Genomic DNA, 22,132 nt, shown 5'->3' on the forward strand with positions numbered 1-22,132 from the left:
CCCCCGTGCCTTCCGCGCTGCCTCCCTGCTTTCTGCCGTATCACGCGCGAGATTGAACAGCGATGGCCGTTTGCTTCCGGAGCACAACGCCGCCCCTGCTCCCTGCCTCCGTCCTTCCGCGACGGAACACAGCGCGTTGTCTCTCCGCTTTCTTCCTTCGCGTGCGCCGGATTGAGCCATGATAGTCGGCTTCCCCCGCGTGCTTTCACTCGCACACACAGCATACGACGCGCGGCGACGGTGTTATCGCCCTTGGACTGCATTGGGAAAACATCGCGGCGACATCGACGGTGACGACGAAAATGCGCCAGGGGCGCTATAACGTAAAACTGGTCGAAACTTTTCTATTCCAATTCTGCAATCCGCCCTCCGCGATTGGTCAAAAACTTTTTGGGACCACCCCCATATCACCTATCTGTCACGCGACGTCACGAAAACTGCGATAGCTCCCCATCTGATATAACATGTTCACACGGATTATGCATGATTTGACCGAACAAAAGAAAAATGGTTATTTCTGATTCGACGCCTCTTCGTCATTAGCCCTCGGCTATTGGTCAAATGTTCTCGGGCTGCGCCCGCTTCACCTGCCTCTCACGTGACGTCACAAAACTGCAAAAACTCACCACGTCAAAGTTACGTGTACGCGATAAAGATGCATTAATATGCCTAACAAAACTGAATTTTCTTCTCAATAGCCGCAGGCTGCCCCGTTCCGAAAGTAATAAACGATGGCTGCCGCCGATCGCTCAGGCACTGGCTGCTCGCTCCTGTCGGAGAGCATGGGCTTATTTTCGTGTAATAAAACATTTTGCGTGGCCGCGTAACGTTTTCGAGCACTTTCGGCACGTTTCGGACATGGCTCTGCCAACTCTTCTTTGCTGAGGATCCGTTTTAGCGTCATTCTTAAGTATCCATTGTATGCCGCCGCGATTGTCTACGACCCGCCGCAAGCCAAGTAAGGGAGAGCGGACCAATCGCAGGCGCCGGCGCCACCCTCGTCATCCGGTTATCGATTTTCAGTGCAGTGGCTCGGCCCTATCTAATCCCTCTCCACTTGAGCGTGCTGCTCACCTCTTGTCAGCCAATGTGATAAGACAAGCCGCTCAGTGTAGACAATGTTATTTGTTTTTTAAGGAAACAAAAGTGACCTCCTATGAACGAGGAGAGCGTTTGACTGGTCTGTTCAGACAACCCTGCGGGTGACCGCCCGATGCTTGCGTCGGCGGTTACGCAAATTTGACGTCAGGAGATTGGAATAACAACATATTGGAACAGTTTTACGTTATAAGGCCCCAGGAGTGTCCATGTAATTGGATCGCAATAATGACAAAGTTGAGCGCTGTGCTTTGACTGCCCGTACGGTTTTCATTTCATACGCGGCTGCGCCATGTCGGTCCGGCGCGCCACTTCGTTCAGCTGCTCCTGGATAGGAGTAACGCCGCCCTGCCAGCTACAAAGCGAAACGTCTCAAAGAACGTTGGCATGGTTATTAGCTACGCCAATGGTGTCGGAGGCGTTGCACGTAAATGGTTCTCTAGGTGAAAGCGACGGGCAGGGGAAAAAAGTTTCTTGAGAAAAGAAGTCTCACATTCTTCGGTATACGTGCTATGCCTTGATTTAGATAATATAGATATTTGGTTGAGAAAGTCACTGAAGCAGCCGCTCACACATATATTTCTTTCAATGGCAATCTTTCGAGGCATTCGCAATCAGCCGCGATTCTCAAGGACATCCATGGTTGCCTGCCATTCCACTGCGATTGCGTGTACGAATTTGCTTTTCACTTACCATCCGCTGATCCCAGCAACATGTAGCCCATGAAGACGGCAAGAAGGACGAAGCAGCATAGACCGATGGCGGCCAAGATCATCGACGTTTGTTGGGAATCCTCGCTGGAAGTTTGGATGGTAGTTTCCGCATTCACAATCAGCAGGGCGCGAAAAACAATGCCACTAAGACGCTTCAGCTGATAAACATAGCCGTGGTCGAAAGGGCGATCGCATAGCGATACCTCGTGTACACTGTAGGATGAAGGCCACTCACAGTTGCTCTTTCTTATACCTGCGTCTTGTGTCAGTCGACGCTGTCTTGTGCCTTCAAACTTATCACACCGCGCACTTCTCTGCTATGCACCACAGCGCTTCCCTTCGTTACGGTTTCTCTATTGAAACACATCTGATCTCTTCTGTACATTGAACGATTTGCGCAGCGTTTCTTTGGTTCTCCTCTAGCTCAGCAGAAAGAACCATTATCGTCTAATTCCATTTGTTGTTCTGAATGTGAACTCTCCTCCCGCCTGCCCTTTGATAATCCACACTCCCTCGTTCTTAGTTTTTATTCTCCTAGACGTCAGCTGCTCCCTCAATATCATCTGAAATTTTCATAAGAACATCTGCTTATTAGTCGCCCATGTGTCACTTAATTTTGTTATTCTACGTGTTATAGCCCCATGGGTCAATGCCATTAAAAAAATTCTGTGTATGTACATTTCAAGGATATTAGTCAGCTGCGCTTCACAGTTACAAAAGCAGAAATCTTGCTAAAGATTTGGGTTACTATCGTAACTTTTGGATTACATATAACTTTGCCGCATGTAGAATGAGCGGAAATACTTCAATATTTTCTTCCCAAACGTATTGAATAAACTGTGTCAGGCTTCGAATCAAAGTACAACCGTAAAAGAGTAACTGTGTCAGTGAGCTCTTGCGATCACGCATTAAAAATTAAAAAATCAGTAGCGAACCATAATTTTAGTAAATAATAAGATACTTGAGTGAACCAGATCACCACAAGAAATGGCATGTGGGGCCCAAACTGACGCGCCAGCTGTGGTTACCGCTGTGAAACGGAAAAAGATCTCGAAGGCTACGCCGTTGCTGGCTTTCTCATTTAAAAAAAAATTAATAAATGCAGTTTTAGAAACGAAACTTAGCATGTAGCACAATTCCACGTCTTCATGTTGGTCACATAGAGGAGGACAATGTCTTCCCGGGAAATCGAAATGAATATCTAATAACCCTGTTTCGCTCGTTCACATTTAAATTATTACTTCGCAGCAAATACTGCAGATGACGAATTGTAGCCGGTGACTTCAAACGTCATATATGCTACGGACAAATTATGGGCATGACATCAGTTTCTATATGTGTGTTCCAAAAGTGTGGGATGAAATGCTTCCAGTAATTTTTGCGCAAAGGCGTTTTTATTTGAAAAGACAATGGAAAAGCAGTGAATTTTGATAGTGAAATTGACTGGTGCTCTTGTGATCTCCAGATAGTGATCTCCAGACTGGTGCTAGTTTTAATATTCGAAACCAAGTCAATCTTCCTTGAAATCACTGGCTTCAATTTGTCAGTTACGTAAAGTGTTGATAAGTGAAATTTTTGTTTATTTGTCAGGTATGAATGTTGTTTTTAGTATAATGTCCAACTCTCTGCATAATCCAGCTCAATGAATAGATATCTGCTATATGGTATAAGCGATTTCGAAAAATCCTGTTAACCTCAAAAAAAAAAAGGAGTTGCACATTCGCTCGAAAGGCACAGCGTAGATAGTAATAGTTCAGTATTCGACAACCACACATAGTGAGGTTCGCAGTTTTATTCGTTACACGTCGCAGAAATTGCAATAAAGATTCGCTGATTCAATCACCAAGCATGGTGTCACGTGAGCACAGGCAAGCATGAACAGAGCTTGCTCGATGAGCAGGAACACTCTCTGTCACAGCGCAGGCGTGATAAGCGAATACAGAGCGGGATCGAACGCTTGTACTCCGTCTCGCATCAACACGAGACGGCAGGTAACGAAGTGGCGTGATGTGATGAAATTAGGAGATTTGTAGACATGAGATTGCGTCTGATTGGACAAGACAAAGGTAATTGTATATCTCTGGGGAAGCACTTCATACTGCAGAGGACATATATTGGCTTAAACTAGGAGATATTTAACCAGCCCAGCAATGTATTTTTGATTAGACCAGAATTACCCTGAGATGAGTATCGTAAGTTTATTCATTCAAGTGCAAAGGAATTATTCAGGCACGAGCACTAGGAGGCACGTCTTATTCTACTCTTATACATAAGGTGTTCTTGTATGAAAGCTGCCATACCACCCTGCTTTATTAATACAACCGGAATAAAGCTGTCGGTATTCAACTAGACAATCCGTTCCAAAGGAACAAATTACGCCAGCATTGAAAGAACTGAAATAATTCTGGCAGTGCGGTTGTTTCTCAGCATAGTAGCTAATGTTTAGTACCTGCTGGCGCGAACATATTCTCTCAAGTGTATTCAATGTTTTCACGGGATGGTTTTAAAGGAAATTTTGATGGTCGAGCAATGTGTGGTAAGATTAGGACTTATGTAAAAAAATAAAGCTTTATGTTTAATTTAGAATGACTATTGTGTCAGACTATGAGTACTACGACAGCGTTCGAAACACTGCATGCTTGTTTTCGGGCTCTGCAGCTCCATTCATAGAAAAAAGGAAACGTTTGGACTCAACAAGTCCTAAGCTATATATATATATTGACTTACGGGCCAGAAGCTGGAAAGAACAAATATGAAAACCGTGAGTATATAAGTGTATTTTCATTTCTCATTAGCGGAGATAGTAAACAGTAGTGCAATCACACAGTAATTATTATATAAGTTTTGTTTAATATTGCATGAATTGTACTGAAGTCATGTATACTGAATGCGTACTGAGTGAGCATTCTTCCTCTTGTTTCGCCGCGATCCCACACTACTTTTCGACACCATTCTGCATGCTAGCCTGAATTCCACGTGCGAGTACGCCCGTGAAGCCATACTAAAAGCTCAAGAAGCGCGCCATATTGCCCGACGTCGACTTGTGGAGTCGCAGGACAATCAGCGGCGCTTATATGACGCCCGCCATCGTGACGTCCATCACACACTGGGCACCCTGGTTCTCCTTTTTTTGCCGTCGCTACGCGTTGGCCTCTTGGGGAAGCTACTTTAACGCTACTCTGACCCTTACCGTGTGTTGTGTAAAGTAACTGACGTCACGTACGAAATCGCCCCTCTTGAGCCAACCGTGGCTCAGCATAGCTCCGACGTGGTCCATGTCGCGCGTCTTAAGCTGTATCACTCGCCCGCCTTCTAACCAGCCCCGAGCCGGTGCTTCCGCCGCCGGGGGTCATGTGACACGCTGGAGAAGATGTCAGCTTGGTCGTCGTCGACGTCGCCGTCGTCGTGAGATCGCAGCGTCAACATCTAACAGGGAGCATCTGCCGAATTTCGCGTTTGTATTTCGGCATAGCTTGCGAAAGGGGTATAGTGAATGAGCGTAGAATTGCATGAGATTAATCTTCAGAGCTGTACTCCCGGTAGACATAAACACTGTATGACATTAGGCGTGCCACAGCATGAAAGTAAACAAAGTTGCCGTTATGTTTGATAGCATTGAACCCCTTAACGAAAGATTGACTTTGAATAGCTAGCAATATGTGCCTTTTATCGGTACCTTTCCCTTTTTTTTTGCAGTCATGCTTTTGTTAAATTTTGCGGCTTGCCTGTTGGATATATCGAACTGAATTAAATTCCTTGGTTTTGCGTGCATAAACCACAATTTGATTAGCAGGCACGCCGTGGTGGAGGACTCGTGATTAATTTGACCTATCTAAATACATGTAAAAGGAGAATTCGTTTTTCTCGGCAACCAGTGCACCAAACTCGACGAAGCTAGTTGCATTTAAAAAAAAAAAACTTAAAATCTAGTGACGGTTGGTCTCAAAATTTTAAATTAGGCCGTCATTTTCTTAAATAAAATTGGGAAAAATCGAAAATTTTAAGAAAACAAAACTATATAGTTTCCAACTCTTTAACTCAACCATGAAAAACGTTAACATAATTCAGTTTATTGCACCTAATAGTACATCTAAAGTGGACAAAATTGATATGTTGCACATAAACCTCGAAAAATTTTGTAATATGGGAATACAGCTTTTGCAGAACCCTTGTACTCAACGTAATAAATTCACGTAAGATACAAACTGACATATCGAAATTGTCCGCTCTGAATGTTCTAATAGATAACGCTTACAGAACCGTGACATCTATTCCTAATCGAGAGCTATTAAGCAGAAAACGTCGTGCTTCTATATTTTTTGAAGTTTCGAATTGTTAAAAATCATTGTAACGAAATTCAGGCCCTAACTCGAAATTCCGCATCCAACAGTCACTAGAATTTAATCTTCTCTTTTAAATGCAACAAATTTCATTAAAATAGGTCTAGGAGGTATTTCAGAAAAGCGTTTTTGCGTTTTACATGTACTTGAATAGGCCGCGTCAGAGAATAGGCCGCGCCTCTAATGCACGAGGCATGGTATTTGCATTTCGCCCCCATCGAAATGCGGTCGTCGAAGCCGGCATTCGATCCCACGACCTCGTGCTCAGGAGCGCGATTTCATAGCCACTATGCCACCGCGGTAGGTGTTGAACATATTGCCTTGAGTGCAATAAACCTGGCAGTTGGTAGTGGTCGCTCCGTCCTTGGAAGGTTTTTTTTTTGTTGTTGTTGACTGTTCACATTGCATTTTTTTTTTCGTGATGACCACTTAGAAAGAAGCTCACTTGTATGTTCTGTAAATATATTTGGGCAGTTTTCCTTCCTTAATTTCGACAACATGTGTGCTTGTTCTCATATCTTTCGTTAGCCATTTACACACCCTACTCCCAATATCCGTTTTTCATCCACGGAAATCCCATTTTTGTTCACGTCGTGCTTCTTGATTAAAGGGACACTAAAGGGAAACAATAAATCAGTGTAGACTAATAAAGCATTGTTTGAGAACCCTGCAGGCAGTCATTTCAAGAAAATAGTTTGAATATTAGATGAGAAAATGAAGGTCCAAGTATCAGTATTTGAATTTCGCGCCGAAACGCCAGCGCCGGTACGTCAGCGTGACGTCATGGATTCCAAAGTTTGTTTTCGCATTTGGGCCGCGTTGGCTGAATAAAGGTTCCCGAAACTTGGCGTGTTTAATATTTGGTTCCTTTAGAACACAATGTAGTCAATCTGTACCGTTATATATAATTAGTAGGCCCTAGAAGATGCCATCAAAATCCATGACGTCACAGCCCCCAGGTGCGGGAACTTAAGCAGGCGTCGCCACCCGTATTTCGTTCTTGCGCTTTTTCTCGCTTACCAAACGTCCTATCGTTGTAAGGGTGGTGTTTTTGGTGTTGTAGAACGGTGATTTACTGATGCAGAAGAAATCACTTTTCACTTTAGTGTCCCTTTAACGTTCGAGACGAGGTATTTACTGCTTATTATTAATTTTTCATTCTCTCCATATCGATTTTCTGCCCTCACAGTTTCTAGAAGGTTAAATAATTGCCTCCCTAGGTGTACTAGTAAAACTATATGTACCGCTGACCTCGCGTCCTTGTTCTATTAAACTATCAACGCTAATGCTTCCTTTTCAACATACCCAACACCATTTCCCGTCCCTCACATTGTTCAAGCCTAACAACTTATGTTTGTTATGTTGTTATGCGTGTTAACAAATCCTGCCGTAGCAAATAAGCTGGCCTAGCCTAACAAAGTCTTCCTGTCAAAACGTTGGCTCCGAGCCGAGGCTTCTCTTGTTCGTCCTACCTCTCGTCACACCGTTGTGGATTGTGCCTCTATGAAAAGAGTATGTAATAAAACCACTGTGTGAAACTCACAGGATATTCCACTGGCGCTCATGGCTGCAAAACAAGAGAAGCACAAGGAAGGAGGCATCAGAACATTACTTCTTCGTCACTTCTATCTCGTATGCGACTTCTGAGGATGGCACCAGTTTCGAGATATGCACAGTCCAACTCGCGGTACAAATGCACTGCTGTGTCACGTAAAAAAAAAAAAAATACTCTGCTTCACGCATTGCAGCACAAAAATAGCTGGAACGCCATTGTGTATCGTGGCATAACTGGAAAAATCTCGAAACTGGTGTCGTCCCGAGAATTCGCTACAAGTGAATGCAAGATCGCCGGCTACAATTCCTTAATTGCAATAAGTGCCGAAAGGTCATGAATTACACAGTTAGCCAGTGGAACAATGCTAAATATTCAATAAGGCTAGCCTTTCTCTCGCAGAAATGATGTATGCCTCATCGATTAATGTATATCAAGGGTTAGAATTGCGCTGGCTACCACAAAAGTAAAAGAAAAACGGTGCACTGTATTAAAAAAACTGGTATGACTCGTGCCACCTGATATGCAATTGAAATTTTTTAATCACATTTTTATTCATCCATGTGTATAACGTGCCCAAGACATGCGACAAAATTAGGCAAGCGTTGGGTGCCTCCTGACAAACTTCAACGTCCCGGGTGGTCTGCTGGATAGTCAGCGCTTAAGAGATGAACCAATACAGGTACTCGAGACCACCAGACACACACTGATGTGGCATAACTATCGTACACTGTTTTTCAATGAAATTATGAATAGGTGAAATACATGCAGCATTGACTCCGAGCGGAGGGTTTCCTTGTTCGCCCGCTGTTTATCAATTTGTCTTCCTTCTTCGCGTTAACCCGTTGTCAGCAACAGACATAGCTCAATCTGATCTCCGAGGAAGTAAAAAACAAAGGCATTTAGCAGAAATATTAACGAGAATACATAAAACATTTGAATGGAAAATAATGAACGATACGCCATCTCAATGAACGAACGAACCTGAACCGTAAAATACCTTCCATCCTTATAAATGTGCGCAGGTGTAAATCAATCTCTAACTTATACCCCAAACCCAAGCGGTGTAAGCGTGTTTGTTATAGACCCATTTACACGCTTATTCAGTTTCAACGTTGTAAATTATTTTACATAAATACTTTGAAAAACAAAGCCTTACCAGTTCCCAAGTTTCCAAAAAGTTTTCAAGCATCGACACCGATAGCAAGGCCTACGTTAGGCTTAATCTCCTCGAGGGCGCGCTCACAATACGCAGGTGGCACGTGTTGGCTTGACGCAGCCGTCGGGCAGGAACGCACGACAACGGCGGTGACGGCGACGACGGCGTGAATGCGCCTATCATCATCATCATCATCATCATCGTAGTCATCGTCGTCGTCATCATCATCATCATCCTGGTTACGCCCACTGCAGGGTAAAGGCCTGTCCCATACTTCAACAACCCCGGTCATGTACTAATTGTGGACATGTCGTCCCTGTAAACTTCTTAATCTCATCCGCCCACTTTCTGCCGCCCCCTGCTACGCTTCCCTTCCCTTGGGATCCAGTCCGTAACCCTTAATGACCCTCGGTTATCTTCCCTCCTCATTACATGTCCTGCCCATGCCCATTTCTTTTTCTTGATTTCAACTAAGATTTCATTAACTCGCGTTTCTTCCCTCACCCAATGAGAAGAAATTGCCAATGGGAGGGAACGCACTTCACGTCGGCTCCGTTTTCCAAGAATTTCGCTGTGATTATCGCTCATTCGCCTCATGAATGTAACACCAGCGTATGCAGGAAGTCACCAAGATTCTACTGGCACCATATTCAAGGTGGGAAACGACTTCCTTCCCAATCACAGAGGCTTTTGACCAGCTCGACGCTAACCCTCACCGGAGCTCGCTTCGCCGGAGCAGTGATGGAAGTTCAAGTGAACGGGGAGGACATCTCCCCTGAAGAGTTTCTCCAAGGCAACGGTTGGTGCACCATTCGATACAAGACCCAATTCAACGGCGAGGCCGCGCAAAGCAACACCCAGAACGGAACCCACTCCCGCACCGGCGAGGGAGCGAACGGCGACTGACAGCGTTCGCGTCAAAGACAGCGTAACGTCAAGCAACAAGTCATCAGGAACAGTAAAATGCCACTACTCCCACGAAGTGATTTCAAGGTCGTGATACGACCAAGAGGAAGCCTCGACGTTGCCGCCACCGGAACCGTGCTCCTCGCATCGGCCATTTACCGGGCGGCCAACGTACCGGGGCAAAAAGCAGGGGAGGACACGGTGTGCACCAAGAACCGCCAAAACATCATTGTCGTGAGTACACCTCACGCTACTCACGCCGCTAAGTACAGGCAACTAGAACTATACGTACCCCCTTTGCCTCGCAACATGCACCCCCAACACCACACAGGAAGGCGTAAAGCCAGGGCAAAACACATGACCAAAAGTTACTCTAACAACAAGGAGGCGGTCTTCACCGACGCAGCCCGCTATCGAGACAGGAAGAGTTTCGTGGCGGCAGTCACTAGCCACCGAGGCAACCACCTCACGAGCGTCACCGTGAACACGGCACATGCCGAAGCGTCAGAGGAAGCGGCCATAGCACTGGCCCTCACACAAACCAAAGCTACATACGTGATCTGCGACTCAACGGCAATTCGCAATTTTGCAAATGGGCGCATCTCGCAAGAGGCGTATCAGATACTCCAGTGACATCCCATACACCAGGAAGCAAGGGAGAGGCCGACGTTGATAACAGAAGGCATTTGCTCATTTGCGAAGGCATCCCGGCACACACTGGAATGAGCACCCCCAACGAAGCGGCTCACGGCGTTGCTCGAGGCCTGACTCACCGAGCAGCATCGGAGTAAGAGCCCCCGCGGGGTACTGCAAACGTCTGGGCATGGGAGGATCGTATGACTAGTTTTCACGACATCACGGCCCACTACCAATTACAAAGACGCATATACTCATTCCCTCACGCTAGGTTAGACAGGACGCAAGCAGTACACTTCAGACAATTACAAACAGACTCTTACAGAAACCCCAGACTCATGCACGCCATGTATCCAGACATGTACACTACAAACAAATGCACGTCGTGTGGCGAGGTTGCCACACTAAATCACATGTTATGGGAGTGTTGGGACCTAAACAACAAGTCGGGCAGTGCCGACCCCTCCGTCTCTTCCACCGCCAGTCTCCGGTCACGCTGGATGACCGCACTGCTCAGCTCTGAACTGACAGCACAACTCTGGGCCGTCCAGCGAGCCGAGGAAGCCGCTTCGAGACAAGGTCTCGGAACCGCGTCCGCGGCGGGTGCCCAGACCCACTAAAAAGACGCCGGACTCAAATCTTGTTGATTTGAAATAAAAGTTTACGCTCTCTCCCTCACCCAATCTGCTCTTTTCTTTTCCCTTAACGTTACACCCATCATTCTTCTTTCCATAGCTCGTTGCGTCGTCCTCAATTTGAGTCGAACCCCTTTCGTAAGCCTCCAGGTTTCTGCCCCGTAGGTATGTACTGGTAAGACACAGCTATTATACAATTTTCTCTTGAGGGATAATGGCAACCTGCTGTTCATGAATGTCCCTATAGCTTCCGCTTAATTGCTCTCGGGATACTTTTTGTTTGCGACAAACACAAGGAGAAAGCTAACACGAACCAATGACGACGAAAATTTTCTGATGTGAATACACACCTTTTTTTTTTACATGTCAACACGGTAAATCAGTGCCCTCGATTTCGGGAGCAACCGCAGACCACGCGCATGTTAACACGCTAAGCGCGCGAGCTAGCAACGGTGGCTGCTGTGCGGGCTTAGTTACAGATCAACCATTTCTGTTTAACATGTTTTCTGTAACATGTTTTTAACACGTTTGATTTCTGACATGTTTTTGAGATCTCCAAACCGGCAAGCATATCGGCGTCTTCACTAATTTAACATAATCGCCTTTCTTTTACAGCCAGTTTTTTTTTCTTTCTGTGAAATTATTGGTTCATGACGACGCAACGCATAAGTCACGTGAGACAGCAGTGTATGGTGACGCTGCCGCTACCGCTTGCACAGTTCTCGGCCACACTGCTACATCGGGCCTCACAAAGCGAGCAACAGTGCATGAGGCTTCTTTGACCACGAAGGGAGGGAGATAGATTTCACAGCATCACACTCGCCTGCGCTCGCTTATGCAGGAAAGAACCTGTCGCGTAGGGTACTTCATCGAGGTGAATTAGTTTGGAAAAAAACACCGGACTAGGTGCACCTATAGGACACAGTATCTGTGGTACAGGCGGGAAAAAAAAACGGACGCAGCTTGCACATGTCTTGGAACCTAGACCACTACCCCGCTGTGCCACCAGTTTCTACGCATTCCTTCAAATATCCGTGATTCGAAGAATCCCTTATGCGGGCATAAGACGCATCTTTCTCAGTCGCGGTGTTGCATTGGCGATCGACTTAAGGAAGCAGAAGAAAGAAAGGCGTTGCCTTTAACAGTAGTTCTTACCCGACGACTCAATCCCGGAGACTTCGCCTGGAAATGCGAAAAAAGCAAAATTACGACAGCAAAAATAAAAGATTAAAAATATCAGCATCGAGGGAAATTGGATCAGCACTGGTCCAAATAAAAGTAACAGCCAAACCTACAACATCAACGCCAGTTTGTCAAACGCCGCAATTGGACGCCTAACACAGGAACTGCAATGTACTATTACATTATCATAAAATCTTTGCTGCCAGTTCGTGTTACATTCAGACATAAAAAAAACATAAAACTGTGACACCCAGCATGGCTATTCAAAGATGCATACAAGCTTTCAATGTCAAAGGGTGCACTTAAATGAAAACTGGTTCCGTTAGGTCGATTCGGAGCTGCACTGCGCCAATTGGCACGCCAACACACGGGGCCGAAAACAAGGACGAAAACAAAAGTGACTCTGAAAAGAGGCATGCGCTCGACGAGCAAACTCACCGCCTGAAATCGTTGACATCTCAGACATCTCAGCTGTGGAAAAAAAGGGAATCGGGTGTTAAGCACGTTGGAGCTCGTTACGGGCGAATTCATTCCGGAGCTGGTAGCGGCTACCGGGACTTACTCATGGCTGGAGTTGATTATTCGCTCGAAGTCGGAGAACGGTCCAGGAACAGAGGCAGAGGATCTTCAGCAGGGGTGCACTGTGAAGAGTTAAAGCAAAGCGTATGAGATCGAGACCAGAACGCATTAGCAACAACGCCCCTATAGCCTTCTGCACAGAAGTTGTTAAATTGTGTGTCCAGCAGCGCACGCACACGCAGACAAGCCCACATGCGTCGTCATTCACGAGAATTCTCTCTATATTATGGCATTGGCCGTCACCAATCAAGACATTAGTGCTGGAAGCTAAAACGAGGGTAAGCGGAAGTAAGCGGAGTAAATCGTTTGCCTAGTGCACTTACAAGAATCTGCTTGCGGGTAGATAAGGGTAGCAAGGTCGACCCGATGTCTGGAAGTTCTGCAACGGCTCTAACGGTGAAACGGGACTGCCTAAGGCAAACGGGCTACGTTATTCCATGAGTGATATTTCCCCTGGCGCAGCACCGTTCGCGCTTACCGAATTCACTCGCACAGCTTACGGGTTTCGACAGCACGCGATGCTATTGCAGCGCGACATCGAGTGTTGCCCACGACCGGCGTGGGCAGCACTCGGGGCAGAGCGGAGGCCTACTTTCTTAGCGCTGGAAATTTCCGGACGTGAAAGGAGAAAAAGGCGACGTTAAGAGGCGGTGACGCTCACGGTGAGAGGTCGGCGCTTCCCGAACAGCGTACACGTCCACTCGGCTGCACACGTCACCGAAGGAATGAGAACCAACGTTCGGGGGCACGCAACGGTCGCGTGAAATGCACGCGCGGTGGCTGCCGTTAAAAGACGGCGTCGGAAACTGTGGTGCATACCTACTGTGAGAGATCGGCCGAGAATCATTGTCAGCGTTGACGCGTTTTGCCCCCTACGGCAGACAGCAGTTATCGTTAGTTTTGATTCTTCCAAGTAGTGTATTTTTTGCTCTAGTGGTGACTCGAGCCATGGTGACATCGGCGACTCTGTCTTAGCGGTGGAGTGAGCGCGAAATTCAAAGAGCTAGAGTTGTTTTGACAACTTTTCTTCGTGCTATTGGGTTATCCATTTTCACCAAATAAATTATACCTCTGTCCCATTCCAGTGATACATAGCAAACAATTTTCTGCGCTCTACTGTACGTCTCTCAGTGAAATCGGGTGCTGAAGGCAAGGCTAACCAACCTCTTTTTGTAAAGAAGACAGCGAGGAAAATCCTTGCACATGCGTGTCCGGCACGTTGAGTTTCGCACGCGCATAACTCATTTGGTGGCGCCACCTCGCAGCGGCACACGTTTGTACGCTTTAGAATTCTGAATTTCAAACGCTCGCTCACTCGGATGACTCGTACCCCGTGACTGTCCATTCATCAGTTATTTTTGATCACACTGCTCCAGCTGAGGTAGACGGAAGGCTTGAATCAACGAAGACTCGCGATTCAATTCTGTTAAGTGGGTGGGTTTAGGAGGAGCAGGAAAGAGAAGGGGAAGGCAGGGATGTTAACCAGAAGAGCATCTGGTTGACTGCGCTACGCTGGAGGACAGGAAAAACAGAATAGAAAGATGGAATGGAGAGATAGAGTGAGAGAGGAAGGAGAGACGGCGGCGAATTCTCGCACGCGCGCTTACGAATCCACTAAGTGAAAGTCGTTCAAACATGTCAGAGACAAATGTGACAAGCCTGTGGAGGCATTTTTTGTTTCTTGAGGGGTAACTTCATGGAGTGCAATGAAAACTAACCGGAAGCCTAAATTTCGAAATCTGCTTGTATTGGGCAGTATTTTGAATTATAAGTGCTTTTACGCGCGTAGTGGACCATTCGCTGAAAACGACTGTGGTGATTTAGACATATATTTAAATAAATAATCAATAATTGCAGAATAACCCTAGACCAGGAGGAAAAAATGCTTAAGTAGCACCAGCAGCCGGCAAATACAATATGCACGCATGGTACAACAGTACGGGTGACAATGTAAAATGACTCGCGAGAGAATTCCAAGAGAAGCAAAGGAGGTACGGAAGGTACATAAAAAGCTATAGGCGTTGTTCAATCAAAAACCACCATTTTTATGGGCTAAACCATTTTTATCCTTCTGTAAATTTCCTTCTTATGATCAGGGTCCTCTGTGAGTAAATGACCTAGGTAACCGTACTCTTTATTTATTTATTTATTTATTTCGTGTACCCTCAGGGCCATTGGCATTGGAGAGGGGAGTGGTTACAGACTCTAGATGCTGACTGACGGTCTTGAACTCTCGATCGCTTTCGAGGCTATTATTAATTATCTTTGTCTTCTGCATAATAATGTCCAGCCCCAGTTTTACACTTTCTCTGTCAACGTCCTCAATGATTTGTTGCAACTCGTCCCCAGTGTTCCTGAACAGGAAAATGCCATCACATTTGCCATTGATCCTTCTATAGTCATCCCAGTTTAACAGCTTATACTGATGGTTCGGTCACGCCATCTGCCACAACGGCCGCATTTGTCATCCCACAACTTGGAATTACTCAACGATTTCGATTAGACCACAAATCGACATCTACGGCTGCAGAACTTGTGGGAATACGACAGCCTGTCCGTTTTATGAGAACGCAGACACCCCATAAATGGACGATATTGTGCGATGCCAAATCAGCGCTACAGGCACTAAAATACTTTTTAAAGTAAGGACCATACTATCTGCTCGTGCTGGAAATCGTCGAACTTTATCACAGTGCCGAGTTAAGTGGCCACATGATCACCTTTCAATGGATGCCTAGCCATTGTGGTGTCTTTGGTAATGAACTCGCTGACAGTGAGGCAAGATGGGCCTCCTCATCCTCTGATGAAGTACGGATTGCCTACTCGCGACCTGATACCAACTCCATGATCAAGGCACTCATGCAGGAGCTTACAAAGGCTTACAGAGCCCACTCTGATAATATTCACTGAAGTCTACATACGATTGACCCAGACGGTAAATTCAGTTTTTCCCGAAGCTTACACGGAGCAAAACATCATTGCTACGCAGGATTCGGCTCGGCGTTGCTTTCACCCGTCGCTACGCACACCTCATCGGCCAATAGAACAACCCTGATTGTGTACACTGCCAGATGCCCAAAACACTGCAACACGTACTGTGCGACTGCCCAGCATATATGCTGGAGCGAAGGACGTTAGACAGTTTCCTAGCCAGCGTTGGCAGACTACTACTGTCGGAGGAAACTATCCTCGGCCCATGGCCTGACACTGCAATTTCAGTGCGTGCAACAAAAGTATTGTTGAAGTTCCTGCAGGACACCAAGCTCGACGAGCGGCTCTAGCGAGGAAACTGTCTCATGTGCATAAGCACTCACCACTTCTCTTATCATCATCATCCATCCCAATACTTTCACTCCCCTTCCCTCTTCCCCAGTGCAGAGTAGCAGACTAGAGCGCACTAGCTCAGGTCGACCTCTCTGTCTTTCCTATCAATAAATTCTATTCATTATTAGCTTGAATACTCCTTCCAACCATGCAGTGAATAGCATCGGATAGACTTTGTCTCCTTGTCTAAACGCTTTCATTATAGCTATCTTCCGACTTATAGAGAATTAAGGTTGCTGTGCAGTCTCTGTAGATAGTTTCCAAGGTATTTACGTAAGCCTCTTGTACTCCTTGATTATCGAATGTCTGTTTGACTGTTGGCACCTCTACTGAATCAAATGCATTTTCGTAATCTATGAAAGCCATATAGAGAGACTGGCTGTAGTCTGCTAATTTCTCTATTACCTGATTGATGACGCATGTGATCCATTGTAGAGTATCACTTCCTGAAGCCAGCCTATTGTCTTGGTTGACTGAAGTCCAGTGTTACCCTTATTCTGTTGGAAATTACTTTGGTGAATATTTTACACAGTACTGGACGTAAGCTAATGGGCCTATAATTTTTGAATTCGTTAACGTCGCCCTTTTTGTGAATAAGTATAGTGTTGACATTCTTCCAGTTCTCTGGGTTCCTTGAAGTCGTGAAACAGTTCGTATAAAGAGCCGGCAGCTTTTCAATCATTATATTTCCTCCATCTTTGATTAAGTCGACGGTTAGTCCATCTTCTCCTGCCGCTTTTTCCCATTTCATGTTTTAAGGCCTACTAATTTCATCGCCATTTACAGAAGGATCCTCTATACACAGTTCATTTTTACTTTGAATTAAGTATCGTGGCTCCTCACGGTACTGCACAGGTCATTAGAGAATTATTCTGCTGATTTAACTATATCTTTGTAATTGCGGATGCCGTTACCCTGCTTTTTTATTGAAATGCATATTAGGAGCGTTTGGCGCCTTTATAGTGGCACCGGCTACTCCTTGTCACTTGGCAAAAGAGACAAATTTGCGTAAAAAGGGAGAATAGCGACACAATATATGGCACTCACTAGAACATTTGATGAATAAAAAATATACGGTCCAACAGTACGTGACAAGCTAAGTCCTGTGCATTAGTTCAGTCCACGTACGCATATATAAAGTCTGATATTCTGAACAGCCAAAACACACACCACATTTAATACACTGCAAGTACAGAACAGATTTATACATATTGCGTAAAAGTTGCAATCACCTCATAAACCGATGATGAACAACGAACAACGTTTCTGTTCCTCATTTAGCGTATGCGGATCATCTGATACTTAATATTTTCTGGAAATGTTGGTGTCTGCTAAAAACTTTTTCAGAGCGAGAAGCGCTCTCTTGAAGGCCCGCAGTTAGCCATAGGCCAAGTATCTTTTTTAGAGTGAATGGTCTTCTGTCTAATATCAACACAATTTGCTTGCAGTACCCTTCTTTGTGGATCGTATTTCTTGCACTCAAGGAGAAGATGATGCACATATTTGTCTGGATGGCCACAAGAACACTACTGACTAGAGACACGCTATATCCTGTGCAAGAAGTGTTTCGTAAATGCAGTACAAAGACGTAGGCGGTGTACCAATGTTTCAAATTTTCTGTTGTCTCTTAGATTTTCCGGCATTGATAAGTTTATACGTAGGTCTATAAAGTATAACTCCGAGTTTTTACTTTGCTGATAAAACCAGGTAGTTTTGCTGAGGCGACAAGAAATCTCTCTCAGGAGCAGACGGACTTCACTACGCAATACGCGATGATTGGTTGTCTCTCCTTTATTGTGCGCCCGATTCGCAGCTGCATCCGTTGCAGTATTACCAGGAATATTGCAGTGCCCAGGTATCCACTGAACTGCAATTACGTGGTTTATTGCGCTTGCTTTTGTATGTTCTTTGACTGTCTCATACAATAGCAAAGTGTTCAAAGAATTTTTCTTACTGCTCTGTAGTAATGTGAGAGCGGCTTGCGAATCGCTAAGGATAACCCATTTTTGCGAATGTTTTTCTGATGTTATGAAACGGAAAGCACACAGGCTTGCAAACAGTTTTGCCACGGTGGAAGATGTCTCTCCGAATAATTTAAATGGTTGCTCTAGCGCTAAATGTGGAATGACGAATGCTGAAGTCAAGGAATATTTATGAAACGAACCATCTATATAAACGTGGATGTACCCTGCTTTGTGTGTGTGTGTGAAAACTTTTATTGTACTGAGGTCCGGAGGCTCGACTTCTCAAGCCAAGGCGGGCCGCTCCCACGTTGGCACTGTCAGGCCAAGCCTTTCAGCGACATCATGGGCCCTCTGGACTGCCCTTAGTTGGTCCTGAAACAATGGGCTTTGAATCCTTTTCTCCCACTGTGTCCATTCTTCAACGAGGTTGGGGAGAGTCGCGGGACACCCCGCCAGCATATGTCTGATTCCAATGATGCCATTACAATCATTGCATTCCATCTTAATCTCCCTCTCTGGATATATTTTATTAATGGTGTACGGTGTGGGATACGTACCCGTTTGCAATAAGCGCAGTGAGACTGCCTGAGCCCTGTTCAGTTTTGAATGTGGCAATGGGAATTGTCTGCGTCCTAAATAGTAATGTTTGGTAACATCATTGTATGTTAATAAATGATCTCTGGATTCCTTCGCTTGATGGTGAACGGCTCGGTTGTGACTGTCACGGTTAGCAAGTCCTCGTGCCAAGTCATGAGCAACCTCATTGAGGTTTACCCGAGTCTCGTCCACTTTCCCCATATGCGCAGGAAACCATCGGATTTCAGTTGTCATAATCACAATGTTTTCAAAAAGTTTAGCTGCAACTCCAGCTACGTAGCCTTTATCAAAACACTTTACAGCGGTTTTCGAATCACTGTAAATGAAGGCCCACTTATTACTCCTAATGGCTAGAGCAATTGCCGCTTGTTCCGCCACCGTGGGGTCCTTGGTAAAAATTGTGAGAGCGTCTTGCACCTTCCCTTGATAATTTGAGACAATGGCCGTGTAGGCTTCTTTACCGTTCACCCAGGCGGCATCAACTATAGCTGCCAGTTGGTTCTGCTGCTCTATTTCCTTCAAGAGTGCTTTAGCTCTTGCCTTTCTCCTTTCGACATTATATTCTGGATGCATGTTTCTGGGGAGAGGGTTGGTTCTGATCTTGCTCCTAACTTCAGTCATTAATTCTACTTCAGCCTCTATTGGACTCCTCGATGTATTCAGTTCTGCACCTATTGCCTGTAATATGTTCCTTCCAGCTCATGACTTTGTCAATCTTTCGTGTTGCGCTAGCTGTTGGGCCTCCGCAATTTCTTGCATTGTATTGTGCACCCCTAGACTCATGAGTTTGTCGGTTGCAGCGTTACTGGGTATACCTAGGGCTACTTTAACGAGCTTCCTGAGCATCACATTAAGTTTGTTAAGTTCTGCCTGCTTCCATTTGAATAATCCAGCTACATAAGTGAAGTGACAGAGAGCAAAGGCATGTATTATCCTTAAAGCGCTGTCTTCTCCCAGGCCTCTGTGTCTATTGGTAATTCTCCTTAGTAACCTAATGACCTCATCTGTTTTATTCGAGATATGTTGTATTGTTCTGTAGTTAGTATTGTTTCCGTCTATGTGATACCCAAGAACCTTGATTTTTTCAACTAGCCTGATTGCGGATCCTTCATGAGTATATAAGCACACTCTTGGCTCATCTTCCGGAATGTAACCTCTTGGTTTACGACCTTTTCTGCAATGTTTAATGACTAAGAGTTCTGATTTGGCTGCCGAGCATTTCAACCCCATGGCTTTCAGTGTGTTCTCTACAACGTATAAACTTTCCTGTAATCTGTTCTCTGTCTGTCCTATATTGCCCTTGGCACTCCATATGGTTATGTCGTCGGCATATATCACATAACGTATACCCTCAATTTTCTCCAGATTTCTTGCAACCTTGGACATTGCTAAATTGAATAGCATGGGTGAGAGTACAGCCCCTTGTGGAGTGCCCCTATTTCCCAAATTCTTAGCTTCTGATTTAAGCTCACCCAGCATGAGTTGTGCAGTTCTATTTCTAAGAAAGTCCTTAATCATGTTAAAAAGTCTCTTCCCAAACCCATCTCCGAGAGAACATCAAGTATTGCCTTATGCTTTATACGATCAAAAGCTTTTTCCACATCCAATCCCAAAAGAGCTTTCGTATGCGCTGGGCTAGCCTGTATAAGTTGATGTTTGATCAGCAGCATAGCATCCTGAGTTGACAGCCCTGGACGAAAGCCGATCAAGTTGTATGGGAGGATCTCGTTCTGCTCAACGTATTTCGTGAGTCGATTTAGGATGACATGTTCCATAGCTTTGCCTAGACATGACGTTAAGGAAATAGGACGGAGGTTGTCTAGAGTGAGTTTTTTGCCTGGCTTTGGTATGAGGATAGTATTGGCCACCCTCCATTCCTCTGAGTATACCCCTTTTCTCCAACATTCATTGAAGTGTTCAGTTAGATAATAGATTGATGCATCATCTAGATTTCTTAACATCTTGTTAGTTATTCCGTCAGGTCCAGCCGCCGATCTACCATTAAGACTATGAAGAGCGGCCCTCACTTCACTCTCAGTGAAGTCCCGGTCAAGTTCTTCACATATGCCTCCCGTATACTCGGGGCTCTCCTCTCCTTCGTTTGGTTGTTTAAGTGGGAGATATTTGGCTGCGAGACTATCCATGATATCCCTCTCTGTTTTATCTTGGCTTTCCTGATGAACCAACTTGGCTATAGCTGTTCTCTTGCTTGTCCTTGTTTCATTCTCGTTGAACAAGTGCTTGAGGAGGTTCCAGCTACCTCCATGTTTGAGTCTACCATCAGCCGAATTACAGATCTCATCCCACTGTTGCTTCACGAGGGTCTTCGAATGATCATCAATTTCTCTGTTTATTTGCGCTATTTTTTTTTCTTAGCCTTCTGTTAAGTCTCTGCGTTTTCCATCTCTGTAATATAGCCTGTTTGGCCTCAATCAGATGCGCCAGCCTGCTGTCCATAGCTTCAATATTTTCCTCTGTCCTGATTTCTTTAGTGGCCTCCTTGACGTCCTCTCTGAGCTGGATGACCCATGTCTGAAGGGGCTCCTGCTCGGCATGTGGAGGCCCCACTGTCCCTCTGTTCGCCCTAATTTTTCTGAAGTGATCCCAATCAGTGAATTTGAAGATTCTTGTTTCCTGTCTCGGTATGCGTATGGTTATGTGTATGATGTAATGATCGCTTCCGAGATCCAAGTTTGAATTTTCCCAATTGGCTCCTCTTGAATTGTTCACAAAAGTAAGATCTGGCGTGGAGTCCCTGCTTGTGGAAGTGCCACAAAGGGTGGGATACGCAGCATCAGTAATCAAGCATAATCCCAGATCCATGGCAAGACTCCATAGCTCCTCTCCCTTCTTTGTGTTCCAAGCGTATCCCCATGTATGATAGGGAGCATTAAAGTCCCCTCCACCCTGCTTTGTGCCTTTACCCAGCTTATCTTTGGGTGCATACATCTTGGCTTGTCCGGCGCGAAGTTTTCTTCTCACTGATTTCAGGCTGTGTCCATCTTTCACTGCTTCCTCAGTCTTTCTCACGTTGTAATTTTGAATATCCCTTATCTTGTTCTATTCTATCTGATATCTTAGGTTGGACACTTTCATTCTTTGCGGTTTCTTTATTAGATGCTTTGTTACTTGCACAACAGACATTTCAATACCCTTATGGGTGTTAAAAAGGTGTTTCCTGCATTTACACCCATGTCTACACCCTTTCAGTACCGTTTTCGGCCAGAAGACCCTATAAGGGTGTACACCACACATAAGGTGTGACTTTGCTCAAATAAGGGTGGTAAATCGAAGACTGAAGGGTGTTGAACGGATTGATGCATAAAATCTCGGTAATGTGTACACGTCCGTGCATTGATAAAGGTGTTCATGTATTGCATTTTAAATGCGAAAGCATTTTAAGTCCTTTCAGGTAGAAACGGTGGCGCTCTCCGCAACAACAATCCA

The 22,132-nt window shown here is 45.3% G+C and overlaps 1 protein-coding gene and 1 long non-coding RNA gene across 4 annotated transcripts in view; one reads left to right on the plus strand and one right to left on the minus strand.

Annotated features, from left to right (window-relative positions):
• The window catches only part of LOC139053060 (uncharacterized), a 57,172-nt gene extending 43,593 nt beyond the window's left edge, over nt 1-13,579 (minus strand). The window contains exons 1-6 of one of the 3 annotated variants that reach the window (XM_070530197.1): nt 13,462-13,579; nt 12,784-12,862; nt 12,660-12,692; nt 12,195-12,221; nt 7,695-7,718; nt 1,792-1,895 (exon numbers count right to left, since the gene is read on the minus strand). In XM_070530197.1, coding sequence (XP_070386298.1) covers nt 1,792-1,873 — 82 coding nt within the window. In that variant the 5' untranslated portion in view covers nt 1,874-1,895; nt 7,695-7,718; nt 12,195-12,221; ... (1 more) ...; nt 12,784-12,862; nt 13,462-13,579. Of the gene's footprint in view, nt 1-1,791; nt 1,896-7,694; nt 7,719-12,194; nt 12,222-12,659; nt 12,693-12,783; nt 12,863-13,123; nt 13,143-13,278; nt 13,373-13,461 lie in introns of those variants that run through there. The other 2 variants (XM_070530198.1, XM_070530199.1) reach the window with 2 other exon arrangements.
• Nucleotides 1-22,132, plus strand: part of LOC139053063 (uncharacterized) — a 407,344-nt gene that overhangs the window by 248,391 nt on the left and 136,821 nt on the right. The window lies entirely within an intron of this gene.

This window comes from Dermacentor albipictus, unplaced genomic scaffold (assembly GCF_038994185.2).
Source record: "Dermacentor albipictus isolate Rhodes 1998 colony unplaced genomic scaffold, USDA_Dalb.pri_finalv2 scaffold_63, whole genome shotgun sequence".
NCBI classification, from domain to species: Eukaryota; Metazoa; Arthropoda; class Arachnida; order Ixodida; family Ixodidae; genus Dermacentor; species Dermacentor albipictus.